The sequence below is a fragment of the Xenopus tropicalis genome, chromosome 8, assembly GCF_000004195.4.
Source record: "Xenopus tropicalis strain Nigerian chromosome 8, UCB_Xtro_10.0, whole genome shotgun sequence".
Lineage (NCBI taxonomy): Eukaryota > Metazoa > Chordata > Amphibia > Anura > Pipidae > Xenopus > Xenopus tropicalis.
The window spans coordinates 54,050,704-54,075,131 of NC_030684.2; the positions used below are offsets into that span (position 1 = coordinate 54,050,704).

General features: G+C 35.6%; 1 protein-coding gene across 2 annotated transcripts in view; it reads right to left on the minus strand.

Annotated features, from left to right (window-relative positions):
- diaph2 (diaphanous related formin 2) overlaps window positions 1–24,428 on the minus strand; it is a 760,530-nt gene that overhangs the window by 340,499 nt on the left and 395,603 nt on the right. For both annotated transcript variants that reach the window (XM_031890756.1, XM_031890755.1), the window contains one exon: window positions 10,779–11,018. In XM_031890756.1, coding sequence (XP_031746616.1) covers window positions 10,779–11,018 — 240 coding nt within the window. The remainder of the gene's footprint in view (window positions 1–10,778; window positions 11,019–24,428) is intronic.

A 24,428-nucleotide genomic window follows, 5' to 3' on the forward strand; every position in this document is an offset into this window, starting at 1 on the left:
GCAAAAATGTTCGCGAACCCGTTCGCGGACTTTCGCCAAAACTCGCGAATATTCGCGAACTTTGCGAACCCCATAGACTTCAATGGGAAGGCGAACTTTAAAACCTAGAAAAGCCATTTCTGGCCAGAAAAATGATTTTAAAGTTGTTTAAAGGGTGCCACGACCTGGACAGTGGCATGCAGGAGGGGGATCAAGGGCAAAAACTTCTCAGAAAAATACTTGTAAAAAAAACGCCAAAAAAAAGCGCCAAAAAAAAACCCGCCAAAAAATAACGCAAAAAAAACCGCAAAAAAATAACGCCAAAAAAAACGCAAGCTATTCCTATGTATATGCATAGGCGATAAAAAGCGGCGGAAAAACGCGGCGGGAAAACCAAGGCAAAAAAACGCGGCGCCAAAAAAAACCGCGGCGAACCCAAAGTGGCGAACATCGGCAAAAGTCCGCGAATTTTCGCGAACGCGAACACCCGATGTTCGCGCGAATTAGTTCGCCGGCGAACAGTTCGCTACATCTCTATTGATTAACTAGGCATAAAGCTGTAGATGCAACTTGTGGTTCTTCAATACCAGTAGGCACAACTGTGCACCTTTCATCGGAAGAGGCAGCTTGGGCATATTGGCAACAATGTGAAAGTGCAGAAGTTTGATTTGAATATAATTAGTTGTGTCGACATGTGCAATCAATTTTAGAGCACCTGCATGTGCAGCCATGTTCACAAATTATTTGCAGTGCTTTCTTTATCATCTGTTATGACAATATCTGTTTGGTATAGCAAAATGACTGATTTTTCTGCATAAATGATGACCAATCTGGTGATGAACTCAGATATGCCATACATATCTGAAACATCCATATGAAAACCAGAGGTTTCTAAAGGAGAGCAAGCTAGACCTGCTTTTCATTAGTGTTGAGCGAATTTTTTTGCCAGGCATGGATTCCGCATTTCACCATTGGCAGATTTTTTTGCAAAACGGGCACAAGAATTTGCTGCGGAGAAATTTGATGGACAAATTTTTGCATGCGTCAAACAAAATGATGTGCATCAAAAAATATTTCTTTTACATGTGCGACATTTCTTTTGATGCACAACATTTTCCACATTTGCACCATTTCACAAAATTTTCCAAAGTTTTGCAAATTTTTGGCCAAACGGGAGAGATTCGCTCATCACTAGTTTTCATCAGGAATTCTGAACTAAATATGTGTAATGAATGTTAGAGCCAGTTGACCGCATGTATTAAAAAAACTAAGGGTCTATTTGTGAATAGAACTTAAACTGGTCTCCATGTTATTCAGGAAAAACATTTCAGTGTACCCTCATTTTAGTGTGAGGTCGAAAACCTGCTTGGATTTTTATTCAGACTGCTTAACTAATGACATCGCCTTGAAAACTCTCAATAATTGCATAGACCACTGTTTTATATACTATTCACATCAAACTAATTGGATTCAACCCTGCTGGTTAATACTTAAATCTTAAATATTTTTTCTAACTAATGAGAACTATGGCAGGGGCAGAGACTTCTTACATTCTCTGAGAGAATTCTACAGAGCTTTTACATTAAAGATTTTAATAACTCTCAGAACAAAGTTGGAAGCAGATGATGGGGAGCAAACAAAACAGAAACACAGAAAAGTCTGGCACTTGGAAGTCAGGCCAAAAGTGTTGTAACAATAAATAAGAATTGTTGGCAAGTTCAGGAACATGTTATGGCAGGCAGGGGCCAGGATTAGTCAGAAAACAGGTCAAGAGTCCAGCAAAAGTAAGTAATTAGCAACAATTTGCTTAGGAGCAGACTATGTTCTAGGACGGTAGAACTACAATCAAACAACTGCATTTACATAAGTGGAAGCTTTAAATAATTAAATATTCACACCAAGCACAAACTTAATTGAACCCAAACCGGCCCTCAAACCAGTCCAATGACGTCAGCATCCTTACGCTAGTTGTGGAACAGAGATGCAAGCACCTGCACCAGAACATAGACTTCATGCTCTGGACTAAGGGCAATCCCTTATTTAACAGTGGGACCTTATTTTCACCTTAAATTTAAAAGTATAGCAAATTCATTAAAGGGGGTACACTCCAGGATATAGTTTTTGGTCAAAAGAATACATTTTTATTCCATTTATGTAGAGAACTAGGGGACACAGTGGGACAATGTTAGAGAGTGTTTAATCCCAATCATAAGTAGTCTTCTATTTAGGAATATTAGGGCACCCCTTCTGTATAAAGAGATGTTTGAGGAAATAATGTGCTTTTTGGCTCTTCATAATTTAAAGAAGATCTAAACCTGCATTGAACTGTCCCATTATACCATTGATCAAAAACTTTTGGATGCAAGATAATTCACTAAACTTTTGTTAACCAGAGCTTTGTTGGTCATTTTGCTTTAGTATGGAGATAGTTGTGTAATTTTGACCTTCTTTATATTACACTGTAATCAAACATGGGATGGGGGACAATGTTTGTTTAGTGCTAGAAAACCTGTATTTATTGTCTCCAACTCCAGTTGCAGCTACAAAGAACATAGAACCAGATTTACACAAATTAGGCATGATTCTCATTGGAAGATTCTTATAGCCTCTGTCTTTTGAATGTTTATAAGACTACGTGTAGTGATGTCACAAACCCACAAACCCAAACAGACATATGAAGCTTCCAGAGATACACTGTAAATCAAAATCAGAATAATAGATCACACAATAAGAAGCAGAATTATTGTTTAACTTAGGCACAGGTGAGTGAAGAGTCTTTTCCTTAGTGGCTTGCTAAAGCTGTTAGCTTTAAACTAAACTGTCACATCTGTATCTCATGTTACTACTTTTATTGCTAAGAATTTCAAAAGGTCCTATCAGTATAAAGGCTCCTTGGTATTAATCACCACATCACAGTTTGGTTAAAGTGAACAACTATGATATCAATAAGGAATACAAATTCTCATGTGGTTCATTTAATCTCAGGACTTCAGTACAATAATCTTTCTTGTTCACCATGGCTCAAGAATAGCCCATGAATCATCTACTCTTTGACCTCTTCTAATCTTGAAATTGCATAAGTTCTTCTGTGATATATGAGTTCTCACATCCTTTTCTTCTAGCAATCAAATTTAAAAATCTGTGGTATCAGTTAAAAAAAGCCCAGTTAACTGTTTTGCAACAAAAGGGAAAAGCGACCCTTAGTACAAAGGGCAATGACTAATATTCTGTGTCCTCCAAAAACTAACTACCAAACTCATAAAAAAACATAAAATCCAGAAAACAGGAAAATTCTATGTGAACACAGAGATATTAAGTCAAACCAGTCATCATATATCTTTAATCATCTGTTGACTGAATGCCAAGAGTGGAAAAAAAGCGATGTTTACCAATTAACTATTACATTATCTTGTATTTACGTGCATTATTGCTTTATTCAGTTCATAAAAATGTAGTGTGCATATTAATTTCAAATGACTTCTCACAAATAAATTGTAAGAAAACCATTTATCTCATTGTATGAATACTTTAAACTGAAAGACATATTATTTCACAATTGCTATTCAAACAAATTGGAAGAAATTGTGCTCTTTCTTGCTCATTCATTAACATGTTGTTTAACTTATTTATTATTCTGCCTCCAGTAGATGGAACCAAATTGATTTATAATCCAGTTCTGTGGGTTTGTCCACTAGAGCAAAAGCATTAATAAGAAAAATGTAGTATGTCTTAAAGTGTCTACAAATATGTAAGTTTCATAAATGCCTTCAGATGATGGAAACTGTTTGACATCTCAACACACTTTATTCTAATGGAAAAGGGAGTCAGAATAGCTAAAATTCACTAAAGTGGCCTGGTGGGAAATTGTAGAATTTTAGATAAAGTTTTCTTCTGTATTGTTGGTGAGTTTGCTACAGAGGGGGAACCCAAAAGTTCTGCAGTGAATGGGCAATACTCACAGTTGCTGTTTGGACATTCTGAAAGGTAATTATTACCTTTTAAATAGCAAGGATCTACATCAAGTTAATTATTCTAGGATTTGTAGAGAGCCCTTGGTTGAAATAGGGTGTTTCTGCAGTCCACCTAAAAGTTATAGAGGTGTTCTGAGAAATGGAGGGCACTTTTTGTTCTCAGCGCAGGTAGGGTAAAAGCAAGTTAAGGTGCTGTTGGGCAAGCTAAATATTTACTTCTTATGTTAATTGAGTGTTATACTATAGAAAGTTAACAAGAACTGCGAGCCTCTGATTGAACCACTAATTCAACTTCTTCTTACTTTATGGTTAAGTTACAAAACAAAAGTTAATAAAATTAGTAGTGCTCCTTTATCAGTTTCTAGTTGCTTCCCTAGCTTAGCAGATGCTTTAAAGGATGGTTTTCCTTTACAGTAACTTGTTATAGATTAATTATTCAATTCAATTGGTCTTCATTTGTCATCCTTCTTGAGCTATTGGCTTTCCTTTTCTGATTTTCTCCAGCTTTCAAATGAAGGTCACTGACCCTGGCAGCCAAAACCATTGCCCGTTCAGGCTATAATTTTATCATTATCATTATTTATTAGCTTTTCTCTTCTATTCATATTCCAGTTTCTCACTCAAACCACTGCCTGGTTGCTTGGGTAATTTGGACCCTTGTAACTAGATTGCTGCTAAAATTCAAAACTGGGAGCTGCTGAACAAAAAGATCAATAATTTAAAAGCCATAAAAAATACAATGGAGACCAATTACAAATTGTCTCACAAAAGCACTCTCTACAACATATTAATAGCACTCTCTACAACATATAAGTTAATTCAAGGTGAACAACCCCTCCAAGTTTTAAGGTCCAATTTAGCATCCTTACTCCACTAATAAACCCATCTAGGAATATAGAGAGCCTGGAGTAGAAAGGAACAAGCTGGGACAAAATCTGTTACACTAGTAGCATATCTTTCCATCTAGCAGATTTTACCGAATCTTACACCTCTTATTTCATTATTTTCTTATATTGAGTCTCCTTCAGTTGTCCTGAATGTAGGATTTTATCTCTTTTGTTAACACTGCTCAGCAAATCCCAGGAATATTTTCACTTCCTCTGTACAGCACCCCTGTTTATACTTAAACATCACAAGAAAGATCTTAACTAACGATTCCTGTATGTAATGTACCCTCAGGCATCTTATATAAAAAATACATTAAAAAAACATCATCCCCCACACCTCCTCCCACTCGTATACACCTGACGTTTTTCTTTACTTTAAGTAACATCAGACATTCAGCATTTAGTGTGTATCCTTTAAACCTGATGTTGCTTAGCTGCTTTGTATGAAAATATCACATTAACAATTACTTTAATACTCTGTCTTCTGTCTTCAAAAACAATTCCCAGGCACAGAGCAGACTAATAATAATAATCATAATAACAAATAATAGAAATAGTAATGTGCCGGCAACTAAATTACACAAGAGAGGAATCGTATGCAGGAAGAATGCCTGCCCTGCTTTGAAATGAGTCACGTAGTCCACTAGTTCTGATGAGTTCTGTTGCTCCAGATCTTCAATGCAAATGTTTACAATTATTTCCTAATGGCAAGTGCTTTACTAAAAGAAACTGCATTTCCCAGAAGATTATCATGCGCCTGTACAGTGAATACAACATTTTAAAAAAAAAAAAACCTAATCTCTTTTCTTTAAGCCAACTATTGCTACATGATGGTATTTCCCTGCAGATTGCTTTTATTTCATGTGAAGTTTGGCAGAAGGTCTGTCTGCGTTCCTTTGAGTCTACCTCAAGTAAAACATGTCAGAACAGCGGGCTGAGCTGTAATGTGTGTTTGACAGACAGATGACAGATAGAGGCCTGGTGTGTCTCAGAGAAGGTAAAAGGCTGAAGAAGCTTTCATAGTGAAACTCTCAATAGATTTTTCAAATTCTGCCTACTTTAAAATTCAAGTGTTAACACTGGAATGTAGTGATCTGTCTTATGTTTCAATTCAAGGCCTGTGAAATACAGCTTCCATATTTGATTTACCTATCTGAAGATTTTTTTTTTTGCTGTGTCTTCCATACATATGAATATATTGTCTCTCAATGTTACTTTGCGGCTTTAAGAGTTGGACCTTTTATTGAGGGTTATCAAAATCTTCCTAATATGCTGATCATTCTGATGGCAGTGACATAAACAACACATAGGGTCAAAGAGTAAGCTTTGTAGTCCTTCAATTCCTGGCTATCAACAAAGAAAACTGTTAGCTTTATCTACAGTAAATGCTTCTGCAGCCTGCTAGTTAGTAGTCCTAGACAGTATAATTCCACACAATCATTGCTGACTCTGTTTCAGACTATTGCTATTCTATACAAAAAGTTCAGAATTACAGGAAGGCCAACACCCATAGACTCAATTTTAATCAAATAATTTGCATTTTTAAAAATTATTTCTTTTTTCTCTGTTATAATAAGACAGTACCTTGTACTTGATCCCAGTTAAGACAGAATTAAGGTGGCCGTACACGTTACAATTCCGGATTATCAGATGGTCACAGGAAAGATCACTTGTACCCTCCTCTAACGTTCAGTGCGGAATCGTCAGATATGAAGGAAGAAACAATAGGAATTCTACCCCTATCTGCCAATTCATCCCTAAACACTTGCTTTTGCTCAGGCACCATTGAATTTCTTTCCTGCCGATCGATAAATAAACCAATATCCAAGGCTTTTGCAATATCGGTCACCTCATCAATCTAACATACATGCACTGAATATTGTATGAAACCTAGTTTTGTACAATAATATTGGCACGTGTAAGGCCAGTTTTAATCCTTATTGGAGAAAAACAATCCTATTGGGTTTAATTTAAGTTTAAATAATTTTTTAATAGTCTTAAGGTATGGAGATCCAAATTAAAGAAACCCCAGGTCTCGAGCATCCTGAATAACATGTGCCTTACTTGTACTACAATAGTACCTTCATCTTTATCGCCTCCAACTGTCCCTTTTCTTGCTAGAACAGATCTAGGTACAAGCCTACAAAATAGCATATTCTGACAATAGAGAATTATTTTATGTGTAATTGGGTAGATCAGTATGTAAACTGTTATTTTCTATTCCTGGGGGCTGGTTGGAACAATATGAATCTTATCAGTAAAGGTTCTGTAACAATACCTGGTGGTCTAGTGGGGCGACGGGGACGCCCGCCGCCTCCTCCGGTGCGGGGACGCCCGCCGATGCCTTCTAGGCGCGCGCGCGCGCCTCGCTCTGCTGTTTATGCGCATGACGTCATTTCGGCGCCAAAATTCAAATATTTAAGCGCTCACTGAATGGAAACTATTGCCCAACGTAGGTTTTACCTCTGGTTACTTCCTGGGTGCGATTATCCTGCTGTTCTGCTGTGTTCTTGACCTTGCCTGTTCCTGACCTCTCTTGCCTGCTGCCTGTATTGACCTTTTGCCTGTTTTTGACCCTCCTTGTCTGCTGCCTGAACCGACCTCTGCCTGTCTGACTATTCTCTTGGATTCTGATTCTGTACTGCGCTGCTTGATCGTTGCTGACTCCGGCCTCCCCTGACCACTCTGAAGTGTTCCCCATCTACCTGTCATACGATTGGTTCCCGTGCTTGCTCAGAACTCTCTCCTTGGGTCTCTCACAATAAGACCTGGCGGCATCCGAGTAGCGAAGGGCTCCTCCTGACGTGAAAGGCGGCGGTTATAGGCAGAAGCGTGAGCCGAGATCGGACCCTTGGAGCCTGTTCTGAGTTTTGGGATACTGACCGTGACAGGTTCTTATTTCCTTTGAGAAACCTGTTTGACACATTCAACCATGTGTTTTCATATTAAATTTCTCAACACATTTCAACAGACCTCTGCATGCTTACATACAATTAGGGAGTTTTCTGTTATACAGGTATGGGATCCCTTATCCGGAAACCCATTATCCAGAAAGTTCTGAACTACGGAAAAGCCATCTCCCATAAACTCCATTATAAGCAAATAATTATAATTTTAAAAAATCATTTCCTTTCTCTCTGTAATCATAAAACAGTACTTTGTACTTAATCTCAACTAAGATACAATTACTCATTGGGGGTAGAACAATCCTGTTGGGTTCAATATTTAAATGATTTTTAACAACATTAAGTTATGGAGATCCAAATTACAGAAAGAACCCTTATCCAGAAAACCCCAGGTCCCGAGAAATCTGGATAACAGGTGTCATACCTGTATAGGGTTTCTATAAAAGCCAGTAAAAAGGAATTCAATGCTTAAAACAACAATCTTCCTACCATATTTTCTCTTTTTATTAGTCTGACATAATCTGTTGTGTAAGCTCTCTTTGCTCTGGGCCATTATCAGTGTTACATGGAAATACAGAAGTGCCAGTCCAAAAACTCTGCAACTGCATGTGTAGGTTTTTATATATTAAAAAATGATTATTCTAGTTTCATAGAGCTGATATACCTGCTGTCATGTACGTTAGATAGACCTGTAGGCAAATGTTTGCTAAAGGGCTTTATGTGCCCATTATGCAGTCTCCCTCTAACCACTTTAATCCAAAGAGACATTACACTTTTAATCTATATGCTGATGACTGCATGCCACATTTTTTAGTATACGGCAAAGTGTTTTGATTATGCAAAGGCGACTGTATAAATTATCTAAGGAAGTTGTTTCCTCGCGGTGTGAAATTCTTTTACATGAACTCTTAATAATGTAAGTAAGAAGGATTTTGTTCATTTGGTGCTGTAATGTTTTTTAGCAAACAAAGGGGAAATCAGCAAACAGCAAAGAAATAGGCCCATGGAGCACTATGTGCACTTCTGCCAGCAGATAAATGCCACTGTGTGGAGAGCCCACCATAGTTTTAAATGGCAAACGCCTATCACTAGCAGTGACAGGTGGAGTTCAGGCTGAAGATGCTTCAAAGACCATTGTTGGGCCAAAATCTGCTGGTGTTAGGCAGTTGCTATTAGAGTTGCCACCTCGCCTCTTTAATACCAAAGACTGCAGACTGAACTAATTTCTAGGCAGCCATGCAGCATGCATCTAGCATAATTGCTAACTAGTCATGCAGGATGTGGATTCAAACAAATACACTAGTCAGTTTAATCAGTACCAAGTTAACCTCCATATACATCTGTGAAAGATGGAAGGAATTGGGTTAGACTGGGCTGAAGGGGAGTTATAACCTTTATTTATTTTTGTAATTCATTCTTAATCCATGACCACTTTTAATCCAAATACTCTAAATATATGAATTTTATTAAAATACAATTTATCTCGGCAATACTGATAATTCCAGGTGTTCTTACTGAGATCCTCTTCATAAACCAGAGGAGTTCCTTGTTGAAGTCTTCCAGTACCCATGAAAAGAGTCTATGCACCAACATCAATAACAATATAAATTATGACAATACATACCCCAAACCAAGAAGTTGAAGTAACACACTCTTTTCTGAGTATTAACAAGTGTAGCCAGTTAATCAGGAAACATGATATACATGTTAGATTCCCAAAGGGTTAATGTTCCATATGCACCTAAACCAGTTTAATTCACCCTTGATTAAGACAAGGACAGGGAAATTTTTGGCCTCTGGTAACCAATCTTGTAGCCATTATTTATAATGTGCCTCTTAATCCACAATCTCCCTTTAATCCAAAGCAAAAAAAAAATAAAATAAGGCCACAAAGTAGCTCAGATTAACTGCATCTGACTGCCGCTCTCACAGAAATAACCAGTGACTACTGGTTTAATTATGTGAAAGCTTTCGCTTTTCAATTTCACTTATGCCTTTAATTTTGCAGTGCCATTCATAATTACAGTTTTGTAGGAAGTAGGCGCCCTTTTTTTTTCCTAGCCGAGACTTCATTTTCTTTGTTGACACAAAAGTGATGCACTTTTATTTCAAATCAGCTCAGATTATTGGAGCTTTTAATAATTGAGTTGCCAAAAAGCATTTACTTGTAAGGTAAATCATAAAAAAATACTGTCAAAAATGATGTTGTCATAATAAATATATAAATAAAGAAAACGTACATACCTAAATAATTTGCTTCTGAATTATTCATTATGCAAAACAAAGATGCAAGACATGCTAAAACGCCTTCTTTTCTTTGTGCCATTTTTAATATTTACCATATAATATAAACAATCAGCAAAACAAGCCTGGGTTTACATGGGGGAGGTGACTTTTTTTTCTTCACATTTGATTCAAATTGAAATAATATACATTAAAAGACCCCCAAAGAATTAGAGCCAGAGGTTGCTGGACTAATTTCCTCAGTATGAAGCTGTTACTGGGTAAATGCATTGCTGCCATAAGCTAGCATAAAGCCTTTCTGAAAAGCCAATAGTGATGCCAGAGGTACTGTACCAAGTTTAGAAATCTATTCTACACCCAATGTATTTGACCCTAAGTTTTGAATATAGATGAAAGGGTTTTATTAGGCTCATTTTTATGATGAATAATGCTGAATCGGTTCTAAACTGCATGCTTTTTCTTACACACAATAATGCTGAATCAGTTCTAAACTGCATGCTTTTTCTTACACACAATAATGCTGAATCAGTTCTAAACTGCATGCTTTTTCTTACACACAATAATGCTGAATCAGTTCTAAACTGCATGCTTTTTCTTACACACACATACACATAGCCACTTAAATGAGCATCAGTATAATCTGCTTCATGTATATTCCAATTTGACAGATATTTCTGTAATAGATCTGTGTGCTACGGTAAGTGATTAAAACAAGCTGTATAAATAAAACTATTCTTTAAAGAAAATAAAGTTATGCTGTGTAAACCTGAGACTTGAGTTTTAAACCTTACCTTGCACAGAAAGCTGACATTAAAGCCCAAAGACTGGGCATTTCTGGATCCTGAATTCATATAGTTTCCCACCAGTAGTACAAGCTCCACAATCTTCTTAAAACTTTCACTTTTCTTTAGCTCTTCACATGCTAGTGTTACAGCTATTATATCGGGCTTGATGTTGCTTATGTGTTCATCAAATGTCAGCTTGAATAAAATGCCATTAAGTCTGGACCGCAGCATCTTTATTGTGCTCATCTGTAATATTAAAAAAAAACATAAATAGAAATCTTTAATGAACTAGAGTTTAAAGGGCTATGTACTGTAGATGAGCAAGCCAAATTTACCAATGGTAAGCCCCAACTGACATTGATAAATTTTCAGATTTTAAATGAGCCTATATAGACATATAGGGGAAAAAAAACAATCAAAAGTGAGGACATTGCTCAAAATGTAAAAAGAAAACTGCCTCTTTTTTTTCACTCGTAGTCTCTAAGGCTCAGGGTAAGGGCTCTATTCTTAGGGACACATTCAACAAAGTACGACAGGTCTGAATGTACACTTTTATTTGATATCAATAAATGTTTTCTCCACTATGAGGGGTCCAGTGAAAACAACAGTAGTTAGAACAGTAAAAAATTCCATTATATTTTTGATATTGTTTACAACAAATAAACTATGTTAGATAATCATTTTGTTACTTATTAATAAATTATTATAATCTTATCACAGATTTTTCAATTTTCCTAATTAGGTTTTCTCACCTAAGGCTGTCCAGTCAAACTTATAAATTGTCCACTTCTTTTTTGTCCACATGTACACAATAAACCCCTAAAACTACATTCATAAAAACCGAGTAGTGGGAGTTATTGCAGCGGAATCCAGTATGCCATACACATACAGTACTGCATGTTAAAACTGAAGTTAGTGCATTCAATGTGTTTGTAGAATTAAGGTATTGAGTCTTGGGTGGTTGTTTATTTACTGTCATTTATCTTCTTGAGAGCATTACAAGGTAACTGTTATTTATGTTTTGAGCCTCTAATATTATAAATAGCTATGGTGGTCCAAACAAATGTCTGGCCAAGAAGAGTGCCTGAACTCAGGCTGCCTGAAAACTAGTTTGAAGGACTGAATTTAAAAAAAAGTTGATTCCTTATACTGGGCCAGATATACTTTGATGAAAAACTTATCTCCAAATTCAATTCCAGATTTCAGCTCAGACTTCAATAGTATTTTCAGGAGATAAACCATGAGATAAAGTTTTCTTATTAAATTGAGCTTGGTCCATTATTTGCTTTTCGGTCAGTAATTATTATATATTTTTCATCAAGAATGCTGGCTCATCATATTCTTAACTACTTTGCCTTCCTATTGATGCGCACTCCACATTTGGTATATTGCGTTTTACATTTTCTGCCTGTATTCAAATCTACCTTTCCATCGGTTTCCAGCCACATAAAGAAAAAGTGCAAGGTTAACAGAAAAATTACTGTGTCTAGATCAAGCATACCATAATTACACAGAAAGTATTTGCTGTGTTATAAAATATTCAATATTTCTATAACCCCATGGATTATCCTATGTAGAAAATCACAGACTATGTTTAGTAATTATACACTGAATTGTCTTAAAATACCTTGTGCTTCCAAACTAAAATATTCAGTTAGAAAAATTTTAATTCAAACACGTTAGCTATAGGATATGTAGATCTTATGATTTTAGATAATATACAGGGTGAATTTAACAGCATTTACAGTTATTTTAAAAATCCCATATGCCTGCTACATGTTTGGCAAAAAGAAAAGAACTGATTTAGCTTGACAATCCTTGGGATCACAGCAGGTGAATATGATGTACCACTTCAAGGTATTCATAAATAGCCAGACATTGGCTACAGACTCAACCACTCTTAATTAATTTGGTAGTCCTTTGCCCAAACATTAGGAAAAAAACAACTCTATTTTTAATTGTTATCTGATCAAAGATATCTTATTCAGATACTGAAAATCCTAAGGACGCAAGAATGCCCTCTGTAATTTGATATTTTTTTTGATAATTTTATAGATGGCCAAATCATGTGATCCATGGTAACCTAACTTGCACACTGTTGGTGTAACAAAAGGTCCCTTCTTCCATATAGCTTTTAATATCTTAATTGCTTGTATTATGTATTCATGTTCTAGGTATTGGTTTGTATGTTTGTTGATGAAGATACTACAAGGTCAGTGGAGGCTTGTTATGTCCCAGTTTTTTATTATCTTTGGTTACAAGATGGCTGCTTTCTGGCCTGCAGCCCATCTTCCTCCCCTGTTAGTCTTCCTTAAGCTTACATCAGGCCCTGTTCATACTGTATGTTAACATCCTAATCAGTTCACAGGAAAAGTATGCTTTTCCTTTGTTTTTTCCATAATTCCATGTGCCTAATGTGAACAAAACTGTGCCCTCAGCAGAGGCTATGTTAAATCAGGTCTCTGCAGTTTCTTTAATTATAAAAAAATGTAGAGGCTAGTCACAAGCAATTAACTGCTAGAGAGAAAGAGACCAGTCATACATCATTAATTGCAAGAGCTATCAGAAAGAATGAACAACTGGACAATTGCAGACCCTCAACTGATAAAGATAGAAAATAGAAAACATTATATTCACTACCTAATAGTGATGAGCGAAACTGTCCCGTTTCGCCAATAAATTTGCAAATTTTTCAAAAGATTCGCGAAACGGTGGAAATGTCGCACGGAAAAAAAAATTTGGCCCACGACTATTCTTTTGACGCCTGCGACTATTCTTGTGACAATTTGGACGTGCAACTATTTTCTGACGCCTGCGACTATTCTTGTGACAATTTGGACGTGCGACTATTCTTTTGACGCCCGTGACTATTCTTGCAACAATTTTTGGACACATGACTATTCTTGTGACAATTTTTGGACACATGACTATTCTTGTGACAATTTTTGGACACATGACTATTCTTGTGACAATTTTTACACTCAGCAAATTTTTCCGCAGTGAATTTTTTCATCCATTTCACAAAACAATCCGCCAATGGCGAAACACGGAAATTAGCGGAGCCTCACATCATCAAATGCTAGAGAAACCCCCACATCAAATTTCAGACCAACAATGAGCAATCATCCAACATGCCAAAGGCTTACATAATATCTCAGATTTTAGGATTTTTTTCCATTGAAGAAGCATGAAAAATCTTCACCTGCACTTTGGTGATGCTTTCAGTGAGAAGGTAATATAGCTCATTTTGGCCCTAGTCTTTCCTGTGTTGCACTGTACCGATTATTTAACCAAAAAAGACAGACAAAACCTACTCCAACACACAGCTTTCTAAGCTTTCTAAGCTTCTTCAAGTTCAGGAAAGTCCTTTATTTTAAAAGACAATCTATACAGTTTAACGACCCATACTTACTTAGATGCAGTATACATTGTAGTATAGTTTAATACATCATTAAACTTTTCTGGAAGTATTACTTGATAGTTGCTGAATTAAAATTCAAAACAGAGTCAAATTTAAACAGATTAGATTAGTTTCCCTTTAGAGGACTATGTTTTTGTTCCAAAAATGTAAGTTCATTTTCTGAGGACCAAATAAGAATGTCCTTCCTCCCCATGTTTGATTAGGTTGTAACACAACATAGTCAAATCTATGCAATGACTGCATGTAAGATAATAGCAAGATGGCTGACAAAGTGCTGGTAGGTAGCAATCTCATTGGCAATTTCTTTAGCATCTCTAATTATATTTTGGTTAGCTGCCATAGATAACGAGGGGGCAGTAGGACTGATACTTGCTATTTCACAGGAAGGAATAAACTGAAAAGCTTCATATTAGATGATATCACTATCATCCAGGTCCTGATAGTATTTAGTAGTAGTAGGTACTAGTAGTATTATTTCTTAAGGAACTAGATTTGAGTAATCTTGAGTAACCATAACTCATCCAGCTTTTTCAGTTCAACAGTAAAAGACACTTAGATAAGTTGTAAAATGTTTACAAGATATAACAATGTCACTTCACAAGAAGATACATAATCCCCTCATCCTCTTTATATTTAGGGGAGTCTTTAAAGGGGAATTGATAGGTAAAGTTCATATTTAGGAGGCAGTTATAAAGGACACTGTTTTCTTTTATTAGAACATTTTCTTGCACCTCTACCATCAAAGATAAAGCACTTGCTTTAAAGGAGATGGAAAGTCATTTTAGCATTTTACTGCCAATAGATTTACCACATTAGTGCCACCTAGAACAATATATTTATTCTGCAGAAACCATTACCGTACCTGAGTAAACAGCTCTAGAAACTCTCTCCCTTTGCTTAAGATAGCAACTGCCATTTTAAGTAGCTTCCTGCCTGCAGTCTAGTGGTTATAGCTCCGATCACACATTACTAAGGGAGGGGGCGGGAGTTCTTAGCATTCTGGTGGGAGGAGGAGCAGGAGAGGGAAGAGAGGAGAGAACTGTTTCTTTTGATAGAGAATTCGGTGCAGCATTACTGTGCTTATGTGCTTAAGTGCTTATGGCTGCATTTACAAAGACCTTTTTGATAACGCTTACTTAGTTTTTACTTTTCCTTCTCCTTTAATCAGTAAATGTACTTTAATGTATTGCTGGATAGATAGTGGATATATAATGGAGGGCTATGGTAACTTGCATATTATAACCATGTTGTATACATTTGGTAAAAATGAAATAGCTTTTTTTGTGTTAGAGTCTTTTTACATTTATCATGGGTCGAATAAATGAGTTGGTCTATGAAGCTAATTCCTTTTCGTACTCTGTCTAATGCCACTGGGTTGTATCAGTAAGAAAGGAAACATTTAAGAAAATGTGTTACTTTTCCCCTTGGCTTCCTTTTATATTCAGTATGCTCTCAATCCTGAAAGGCTTTTAAACGTGAATATCCTCCATTTCGGCTCGCCGAAGTGGCAGGTTTAGTTTTCGAAATTTCTGTTTAAATGCTTAGAAGTATAAAAAGGTACAGAAAAAGCTTTAGACAGCTCAAATTCAGGATGAAAGCCTCGATTAAGGGCGCCCATTTAAACTTACAAGTGTTGAAAGTGCCAAGGGATCTATCAAAATGAATTGTATAGGTTGGCTGTGTGCAACCTATTCAGCTGCTGCAAACTACAACTCCCAGCATCTCTCAATAGATGTAGAGCCTAAAATAATTTTTTGCAGATGGGGGACATTTCCATTTAGAGACACAGAGAAAAAAAAAAGAATGATATAGCAGAACAAGGGAAAGCTATAATACAGCATACTGTTTATTTCTGAATATAAACTAAATTTATATACACATATACAGTATATATATATATAGAGAGAGAGAGAGAGAGAGAGAGAGAGAGAGAGAGATAGATCAGGATAGATTATAATTCTTTTTAAATTATATATTATAGTTCAACCATTATCTTATTTTGTAAGTCTAATCTGCCAATAAAAGATGTATGGTTTGTTTTATACTCTTGAAACGTGTTATTTTCATTGTTGTAACACATGAAAGACTTTTTTTTTTCTTTAGGGTTCAGAAAGAGAAGTACTGTACAAAGGTAGAGTTATGTTGCCAGAGGCAATAACACATAGTTTGTGTGTTATTAGAATTATATAGTTAACAAACGTTGCATATATTGCATTGCCAGAACTAAGGGTAGGTAAAGTAGGCAGCTGCCAAGGTGCAATGCATGTAAAGGCTGTTTGTTCTCTCTATATACAGGTATGGGAATAAGGGGTATTTCTGTCATTTGGATCTCCATACTTAAAGTATGCTAAAAAGACATTTAATAAACCCAATAAGATTGGTTTCTTCCAATAAGGAATAATTATATATTAGTTGGGATCAAGTGCGAGGTACTGTTTTATTATAACAGGAAATAATTAAAAAAAAAAACAGCTATTTGATTAAAATGGAGTCTATAGAAGATAGCATTCCCGTAATTTGGTGCTTTCTGGATAATAGGTTTCCAGATAAGGAATTCCATACCTGTATATATTAATAGAAAATCCAATCAATACTGGAGACATTTTCATTTTCCACTGTTAAAAAGTTTTGTAAATAGTAGACAAAATATGAATTTAGGTTAAGACACTTCTTCAAACTTAATGAATAGGTCATGTAGGTCAAGTAGAGGGGCAATGGCATTCAAGGAACAAGAAAATAGATTCCAATACAGACAAACTGACCTGAACTATGGTTATATTAGGACAACTGAAATCAGAAGTCCATCCATTTCTGAACAGAGGGAAGTTATCTAAATAAAGATGTATGCTATACCATTTCTATTACATTATTATCACAAAAATGCCTTTTTCAATTTGCAGAAATTCTCGCTACATTCACACATTCCATTTTTCGAATGACTAACTAATATCCATCTAATCTGTATTCATGCTTTAACTAGAAGTGGCAAAATGCAAATTGACCATAGCACATTCTCTTCGCTGCATCAATATTAACTTGGTCTGCATTAATTGTAGAACACAAAGTGATTGTGAGATGTAAATTTCAACACAAATGTGCTTTTATAACTAGCTCCCAACTTCATTAAAATGAAAATGCGATTCTTAGAATTCATTCACAAACAAGGCTGAATATTAAGTTAATTAGTCTATTTTAATGATAACTAATTCAATTTCAAAGCAAGCTTCTTGTAAATGAATTTATAAAAACCCATGTTTGACCTTTCCCTATGTTTGATGAATACATTGATTACCCAGCTAAAGAGTTTTCTTTTGTTACTTCCATGGGGTGTCTAATTTGTACATGTAAATTATGTACAACTTTAACAACTTAACATTTCTCTGCTTTCTTGTGGTGTGAACTTTTCCATTTACTTTAACGATAAAGAACAAGGTTGTTAAAACTCTATTTTGCTACAATAAAATCCAACACACACATACATAATAGCTTGGATCACATTTGTAATGTTTGTTTCATAATACAGTAGAAGTATTAGCTTTCAAAACAATGCCAGTGGGATAAATGCCAAATAATAAGCTATGCATGGAATTTCAATCTCTAGTTTGATAATATTTAAGTCAATAGCATAAAATACCTCATATCATTAGGACAGGGGTTCCCAAACTGGAGGGTTCAGAACAGAGGTTGGGAAAACACCTTAAAATGTATGAATAATAGTCTCAGATGTCTCATACCCTATGGGACGTCCAATAAAACCTGCAGTACATGCCCATAAACATCCATTAAAAGAATAAAATAAAATTGACACTATACCTGTTGTAATAGTGGACAGGGGTAAAAAATAAAGACAAATTCAAGAAAGCTAAAATCACATTCATTCCTCAAATATAGACTGCAAGCAGCCTTTATGCCATACAACCTGTAAACTGTGTCCATTGAAACTAAAAATGTAGGGAGTAATATAATAATAAATGCAAAGTTGGGTCCAGGTCTAGTAACGCAATAAGTAGTGATGAGCGAAAATTTTGCCATTGCCATTGCCAAATTTCTTTCACAAAGCGGGTGCAAAAATTTGCTGCAACAAAAAGTTGCAGTTGTGTCAAAAAAATGTGTCATGGGTATCAAAAAAGTTGTGCAGTAGCCCCGTTTTGCAAATTTTTCAGCAGTTTTTTAAATTTTTCGGCAAAGTGCAACAGATTCAATAAGCAAATGGATGTTGATTTGAATAAGCAGACTGGTAAATACTACTTGTTGATATTTGTTCCTATAGGTTATTAGAACAAAATCAGACTTTAAGGGCTCTGGCACACGGGGAGATTAGTCGAAATCGCCTGCGCAGCGTGTACCATCCCACCGGCGACTTACATGTTCGCCGGTGGGACCCGTGACAAGGGAGATTTGTCGCGGGCGACTAATCTCCCCGTGTGCCAGAGCTCTAAACCTATAATTACACAGCAGTCACCCTCCCAAACTAAATTTCAACTGCATACATTCAACATAAATAGCACCTATTATCATTTTTAAGCTAAATTAACCTTAGCTCTGTTACTAACAACACCATATTGTATCATCTATTTTTACTATGCTGTTTAAAAAATAATTATCTTTAATTTCTATTTTAAACTTTTTTCTTTAGGGAAGCTTACCCTCATCTAGCCTAGCATTCCTTTAATAACATTATTTGCCACTACTACCTGCTCAGTGCAATATGCTCTCCCTATGCTGACTCCTGATTTCATCTCCAAGTGTGGTGGCTTATACAGCCTTCCTCTTTCAGAATGTAAGCTCTGTTTAGCTCCTGCATTATCAATATTTGTATATTTGATGTATTGTTCAAGGGGGAATGGCAATCAATGGATTCTGGCAAATGGCAGAGGGGCTACTGTCATAGACAGTCACTGTTTATTAGGACCATGGCTGTTTGGGCCTCTGTGTACTTGAAATGCCAGGGCATATTTTGTACAATACTACAGAAAATGTTAACACCTTATAAATATGTGCTATTAATAATAATAATTCTACTACAGAAATCAGAAAAATGATTTCACTAAAATGTACATAATGTACATAATATGTTAATGTACATTATTTTATGATCAGTTTTGATTTATTTAGTTTGAGTGCTGTTATTATGATTATGATTAACAGTGTAATCTATCTAATTTGCAACAAATTCATCTTGTCATCACAGTTCTTTTCCTGTAAAATGAATGTATATAGTACAATGAAACACAGTCACACAGCATTTAAAAATGTTTCAAATAATTTCATTAACATATTAATATCAAATGTGATATTTGGCTAATTTGCAGGGAAAGTAGCGCTTATGTAAATGCTTTCCCATGATGCTACGGTAACATCATGCTTAAAAAGTGAGAAGCAGATCAATTACAAATTTGCATTCTGCTATGGTTTGGAATTCGCTAAAAAGCTTGGAATTCATAGATATAACATTATAAAATGTCACTTTTGTGCTCAGATTTCTACCACTGATAGGTAGTTATCAGAATTCAATGCAAATGTGAAAACGTGCAATTTAACAGACTATACAGATCTTTTAGATGTGTTTCACAGCTAATTGATATACAAATAACAGCTGATTTTTTAAATAACTGATGGATTTAGCCTTTTTAATTGATCTAAATCAATGTGAAAATCAAATATTGCCTGATTTTTTCATGTTTTCTGAATACAACAGCTCCCCAGTTTGTAAAGCCTTTTAAATGATGATAATACTAATGAAGAAGAACATAGAGGAGGAGGTGAAAGAGGAAAAAGAGAAGACAACATTGTAATTAGTGTTGGTCATTAGCCTTGTGCCTCCAACATACTACCTCAGATGTCTTGTATTCAAAGCCCTATTTAATATATTAGAAAAAATATTAAAGCTGTCAGCAAATTAAATGGAATACTCCATTAAAGTGTACAGTCAGACCAAGGACAACAAAGATCATTTGCCATGCTCTTTAAAGTAGACATTACCAATGTAATTACAGGCGCAAGTTCATTCCCGACTAGAGCTATTTCAGTTATCTTGTTAACATATTAAGAGGACTGAATGACTGTGTAGTTTCTGATTACTAATTTTAAAAGGAAAATATACCTTCTTGGAAAGCTAATTTTTTTGCACCCCCAGCCCTGCAGCATAGGCAACCCAAGTAGTGATGAGCAAATTATTTGCGCCAGGCATGGATTTACAGCGAAATTCAGCCATTGCCAAATTGTTTCATGAAACTTCTGGAAAATGTCACTGCAAAAAAATTGCGAAGAAAGGCATTGTTGCATTAAAAAAGGACTTGGAAAAAGGGTATGATCCCCTAAAAACAAAAGACATGGTCAAAAAAAGTCACATTCCACTGATTTTTTGGGTGAATCGAAATGGGATAGATTCGCTAATCACTAAACCCAAGTTTAATTTGAGATGTAAGCGTATTTTCCATACCAGCACTACATCCCAACATTTCTAAGCGCCCCTGTTCCCCAGCCCCGCCCACGACTGTGGGATCTGCTTCCTCTATAGTTGCACCAGTGCATTGTAATCCCAGTATATTATATAGAAATGACATGACTTCTGCAGTGCTATTAAAGTTAGCTGTCAGTGGAGAATCCTTATAATATATGCCTGGCCAAAAATTTCACTTATAACTAATGGGGATGATTTATGTTCATTTTAATTTGTAGAGTCAAACTAAAGGAGCCTCAATATATATTGCACCAGTGTAATTACCCATAGCAAATAATCAGCAATTAGTTTTGGTTAGTCTACTACAGGTATGAAATCTGTTATCTGGAAACTTTTTAATCCAAAAGCTTCACACGATGGAAAGATCATCTCCCATGGACACCATTTTAATCAAATAATGCAAGACAGAACCTTGTACTTTATTCTAACTAAGATATAATTATTCCTTATTGGAGGCGAAACAATCCTATAGGGTTTAATTAATGTTTACATTTCTATTGGGTTTAATTAATGTTTACTTTTTTTAGCAGACTTAGGGGCCTATTTATTATGCTGTGTAAAATGAAATTCGCTGAAAAAATGGTGTAAAATAAACAGCAAATGTTGCTGTCCTAACGTCAGATTTTACACCGTTAGTTTGTATAAGAAAAACCGAAAACCCCAGGTCCCGAGCATTCTAGATAACAGGTCCCATACCTGTTAAGTTAAAAAAATATAGATGCTATTGATCTTACAGTGTCCTCCCTAGTGCCTTACTACATTTACTATGTACACCACTACCTACTCGCTATAATACCTATGATCAAAGACAGTGTATGATTAGTAATTAAATTTTTCACCAGGCGTGGATTTTGCGAAACAGGCGCAAAAATTTGCAGTGGGAAAATTTGCCGTGGGAAAATTTGCCGTGCGACCAAAAAAGTTGCTTGGCAGAAAATTTACAATTTGACCATTTTTTTTGACACGCAAAAATTTCTTCATTTTGTGAATCTTTTAAAAGTTTGCTAACTTTTCGGCAAAGCGAAAAGTGACAGATTCTCTCATCACTGTGTATGATACATTTGTCCATATAATTGTAATAATTGCTCATAATTCACCAGCAATTTTATCTCCTCTGCAGTTATTTATCTGTGTTGCACTGTACAGCATATAATTAATCATATGTGATGCACGAGAACTAACGAAGGCAGTTGTATTTATGAATGTGCGCAGTATTGTAATGTAAATCCATTAGCTTCCCACGGTGCTATTTCAGTGCAACAAGTCATAGAAACTAAGCCCCTGAGGCACAGCCACCCATATGAACATGCCCTTGCAATCTAATTATTTGTAGCTGACAGGCTGGGATTGATGAGGTGACTTGCAAATCACAAATGAATAAAGGAGTATAATTACCATCAAACAACTGCTTCACTATATTTTGCTAGGAACCAGCAAAATTGTTTGCTTTTAATTTTCCTAAATGCTCGATCATTTGAATATCTACACATATAGCCATGTTCATTTTCCTTTTAAGCCTTTTTGCTAGCTTTCTCATGAAAAACGAGCAAGTTATAAATGTAAGTATTGACTGAACTATGTAGGATGTATTGTTTACACTGCATAAACATTAATTGCACAGGCACTGACATAAGAACAATGTAGTGCAAACGCTAAAAGAAACTTAATTAACACAAGTGTCACAAGTCATTGAAAATTTAAGCAGCAAATGCTTAAAAAATGTACATCAATGCACAAAATGGATGATCCACAGAGAGTGATTAGTCATTACGGGGCAAAGGTTGAAGATGAAATTTAGCAAGTGATCTTAGCCAGAAGGAAATGAAAAGGGATTACTGAATTCTGTGTGATGACATTATCTATGCAAGGGAAGAAAGACAGCACAGACCAGCAGAATTTAATAGAGGACTTAGAAGGAAATCCCTCTTCATTGTATCAGTCACAATGTGGGATCTAACAGAATGGACCCAAATCTCGCAGTGGTTGACAATGCATTTTCGAAGATATACTGTATTTGACACCTATTGCAGCTTTGCTTGCAGAAAATATTGTAACTTTATTTTCTCAATGCTTCTCTTTTTTCTGTATTTGATTTTTTCACCCAAGTTTGTTGAAACAGGCCTATCAACCCCCATATATCATATTATGTTGCTAATTTACTTCTTCGGTCCTTACCCATTCTTTCTTAACTCCACCAACCTCTGCACACCCTGCTGCCTTTGTATGTTGCCCAGTACTGCCAGAATGGTTTTTTGTGCCCTGCTTTTCTTCTCTTGACAGGTAGATCTGGTCTTTAGATTAGCTACTGTATGTGACCTTAACAAAAGGCTTTCCTGTTACTATGACCTCCCTTACTTTAAGAAATGGATAACTATACTTTTCAAACAAAGAAAAATGGGTAGACAAGCATTTAATCTTCTTAACTCAAACAGGCACTAAAGGAGAATAATTTTTATCTCATTCTAAAATTAAAGCAATGTACAAATTTTATTTCTAATGTTTTATGCAGTAACAGTAACCTATAGCAACCAATAAGATGTTTGCTTTTAATCAGGTGACCTGTAAGGTGACAAGTACATTATACCTGCTGATTGGTTTCCTATGGGTTACTGCTACTGGGTAAACTTAATTCCTTTTATTACATAACACTTTAAATACCTCAAAATCTTGCCATTAACTATTCATTACTAAACATACGCACAATTAACCAATTACAAAACTGTCTTTCTGCTTCCTAATATCTACATCCCTGCTCGGGCACTTTGACTCACTGATGTAATCAGTTGTTTGGAGCTTCAAGTAAACTGTGCCACTTTACTCTCCAACTAAGCACATGAGTACTGGGCTTTATTTTATCTCTTCTGATGTGAAAAAGAAGTGTGCTTTAGATTTTCATTCAGGAGTTGACACGTCTTCTTCTATGGATTCAGCTTTTATATACAGTATATAAAATATTCTTGCCCAAATATATTTCAAATCTAGTGTTGCTCTGAACATCAACTCTGCATTTTAGAGATTTATTATAAAAGAAAATGAAGCATGTGTGGCACTTCAGCGTTTGCCTACCTCATATTGTAAGCCTGATTTACTGTCTATGGGGTGTCATAGTCATTATTTTGAGGATCAAACAATAAAACCTGTCTAATATCCATAATGTCAGCCTTCCCAGGATACAAAATCCTATTTATTTTAAAATCTATTGAGAGAAAAAAGAAGAAAAACTGAACTGGCCCTCCAGTATATTCCAGAGAAAAAAGAGTACAATTCCTTCCTCAGAAAGACCTTATAAATATCAGTACCAGTAACCTTGATTTGACTTGTTTGCTAAATTTTTTTTATACCTGGCAGTACAACATTTATAAAGAGAATCCCATAGATGCACTATTCTAACCAATAAACAACTCTATGACCTTCAGAAGATGTAGCAAGCATTCTTCTAATCTCAAGAGATGTCTCATATATATTTATTTTGTTTATTTATTTATATACCCTACTTATTACATTTCATTAAAACTAGTACAAAAACTTTGCAGGGCGATGGTATATCCTGCCTGTGTAATTACTGCAACCCCCTCCAGGTCTGACCTGAAAACAGAAGCCAAATCTCCATGCTGTTTGCTCCTGCACTCAGGTGTAGTCCTTATCCAGTTGGTAACCTTGCTTGTCCCATTAATTTCTTGAGCTTTTTCAGTATGATGTAATTCTTAAACCTTTACAAAATGTTTTGATATTTGGTTAATGCTTTTCTTTGATAACATAATCTACAAATGAG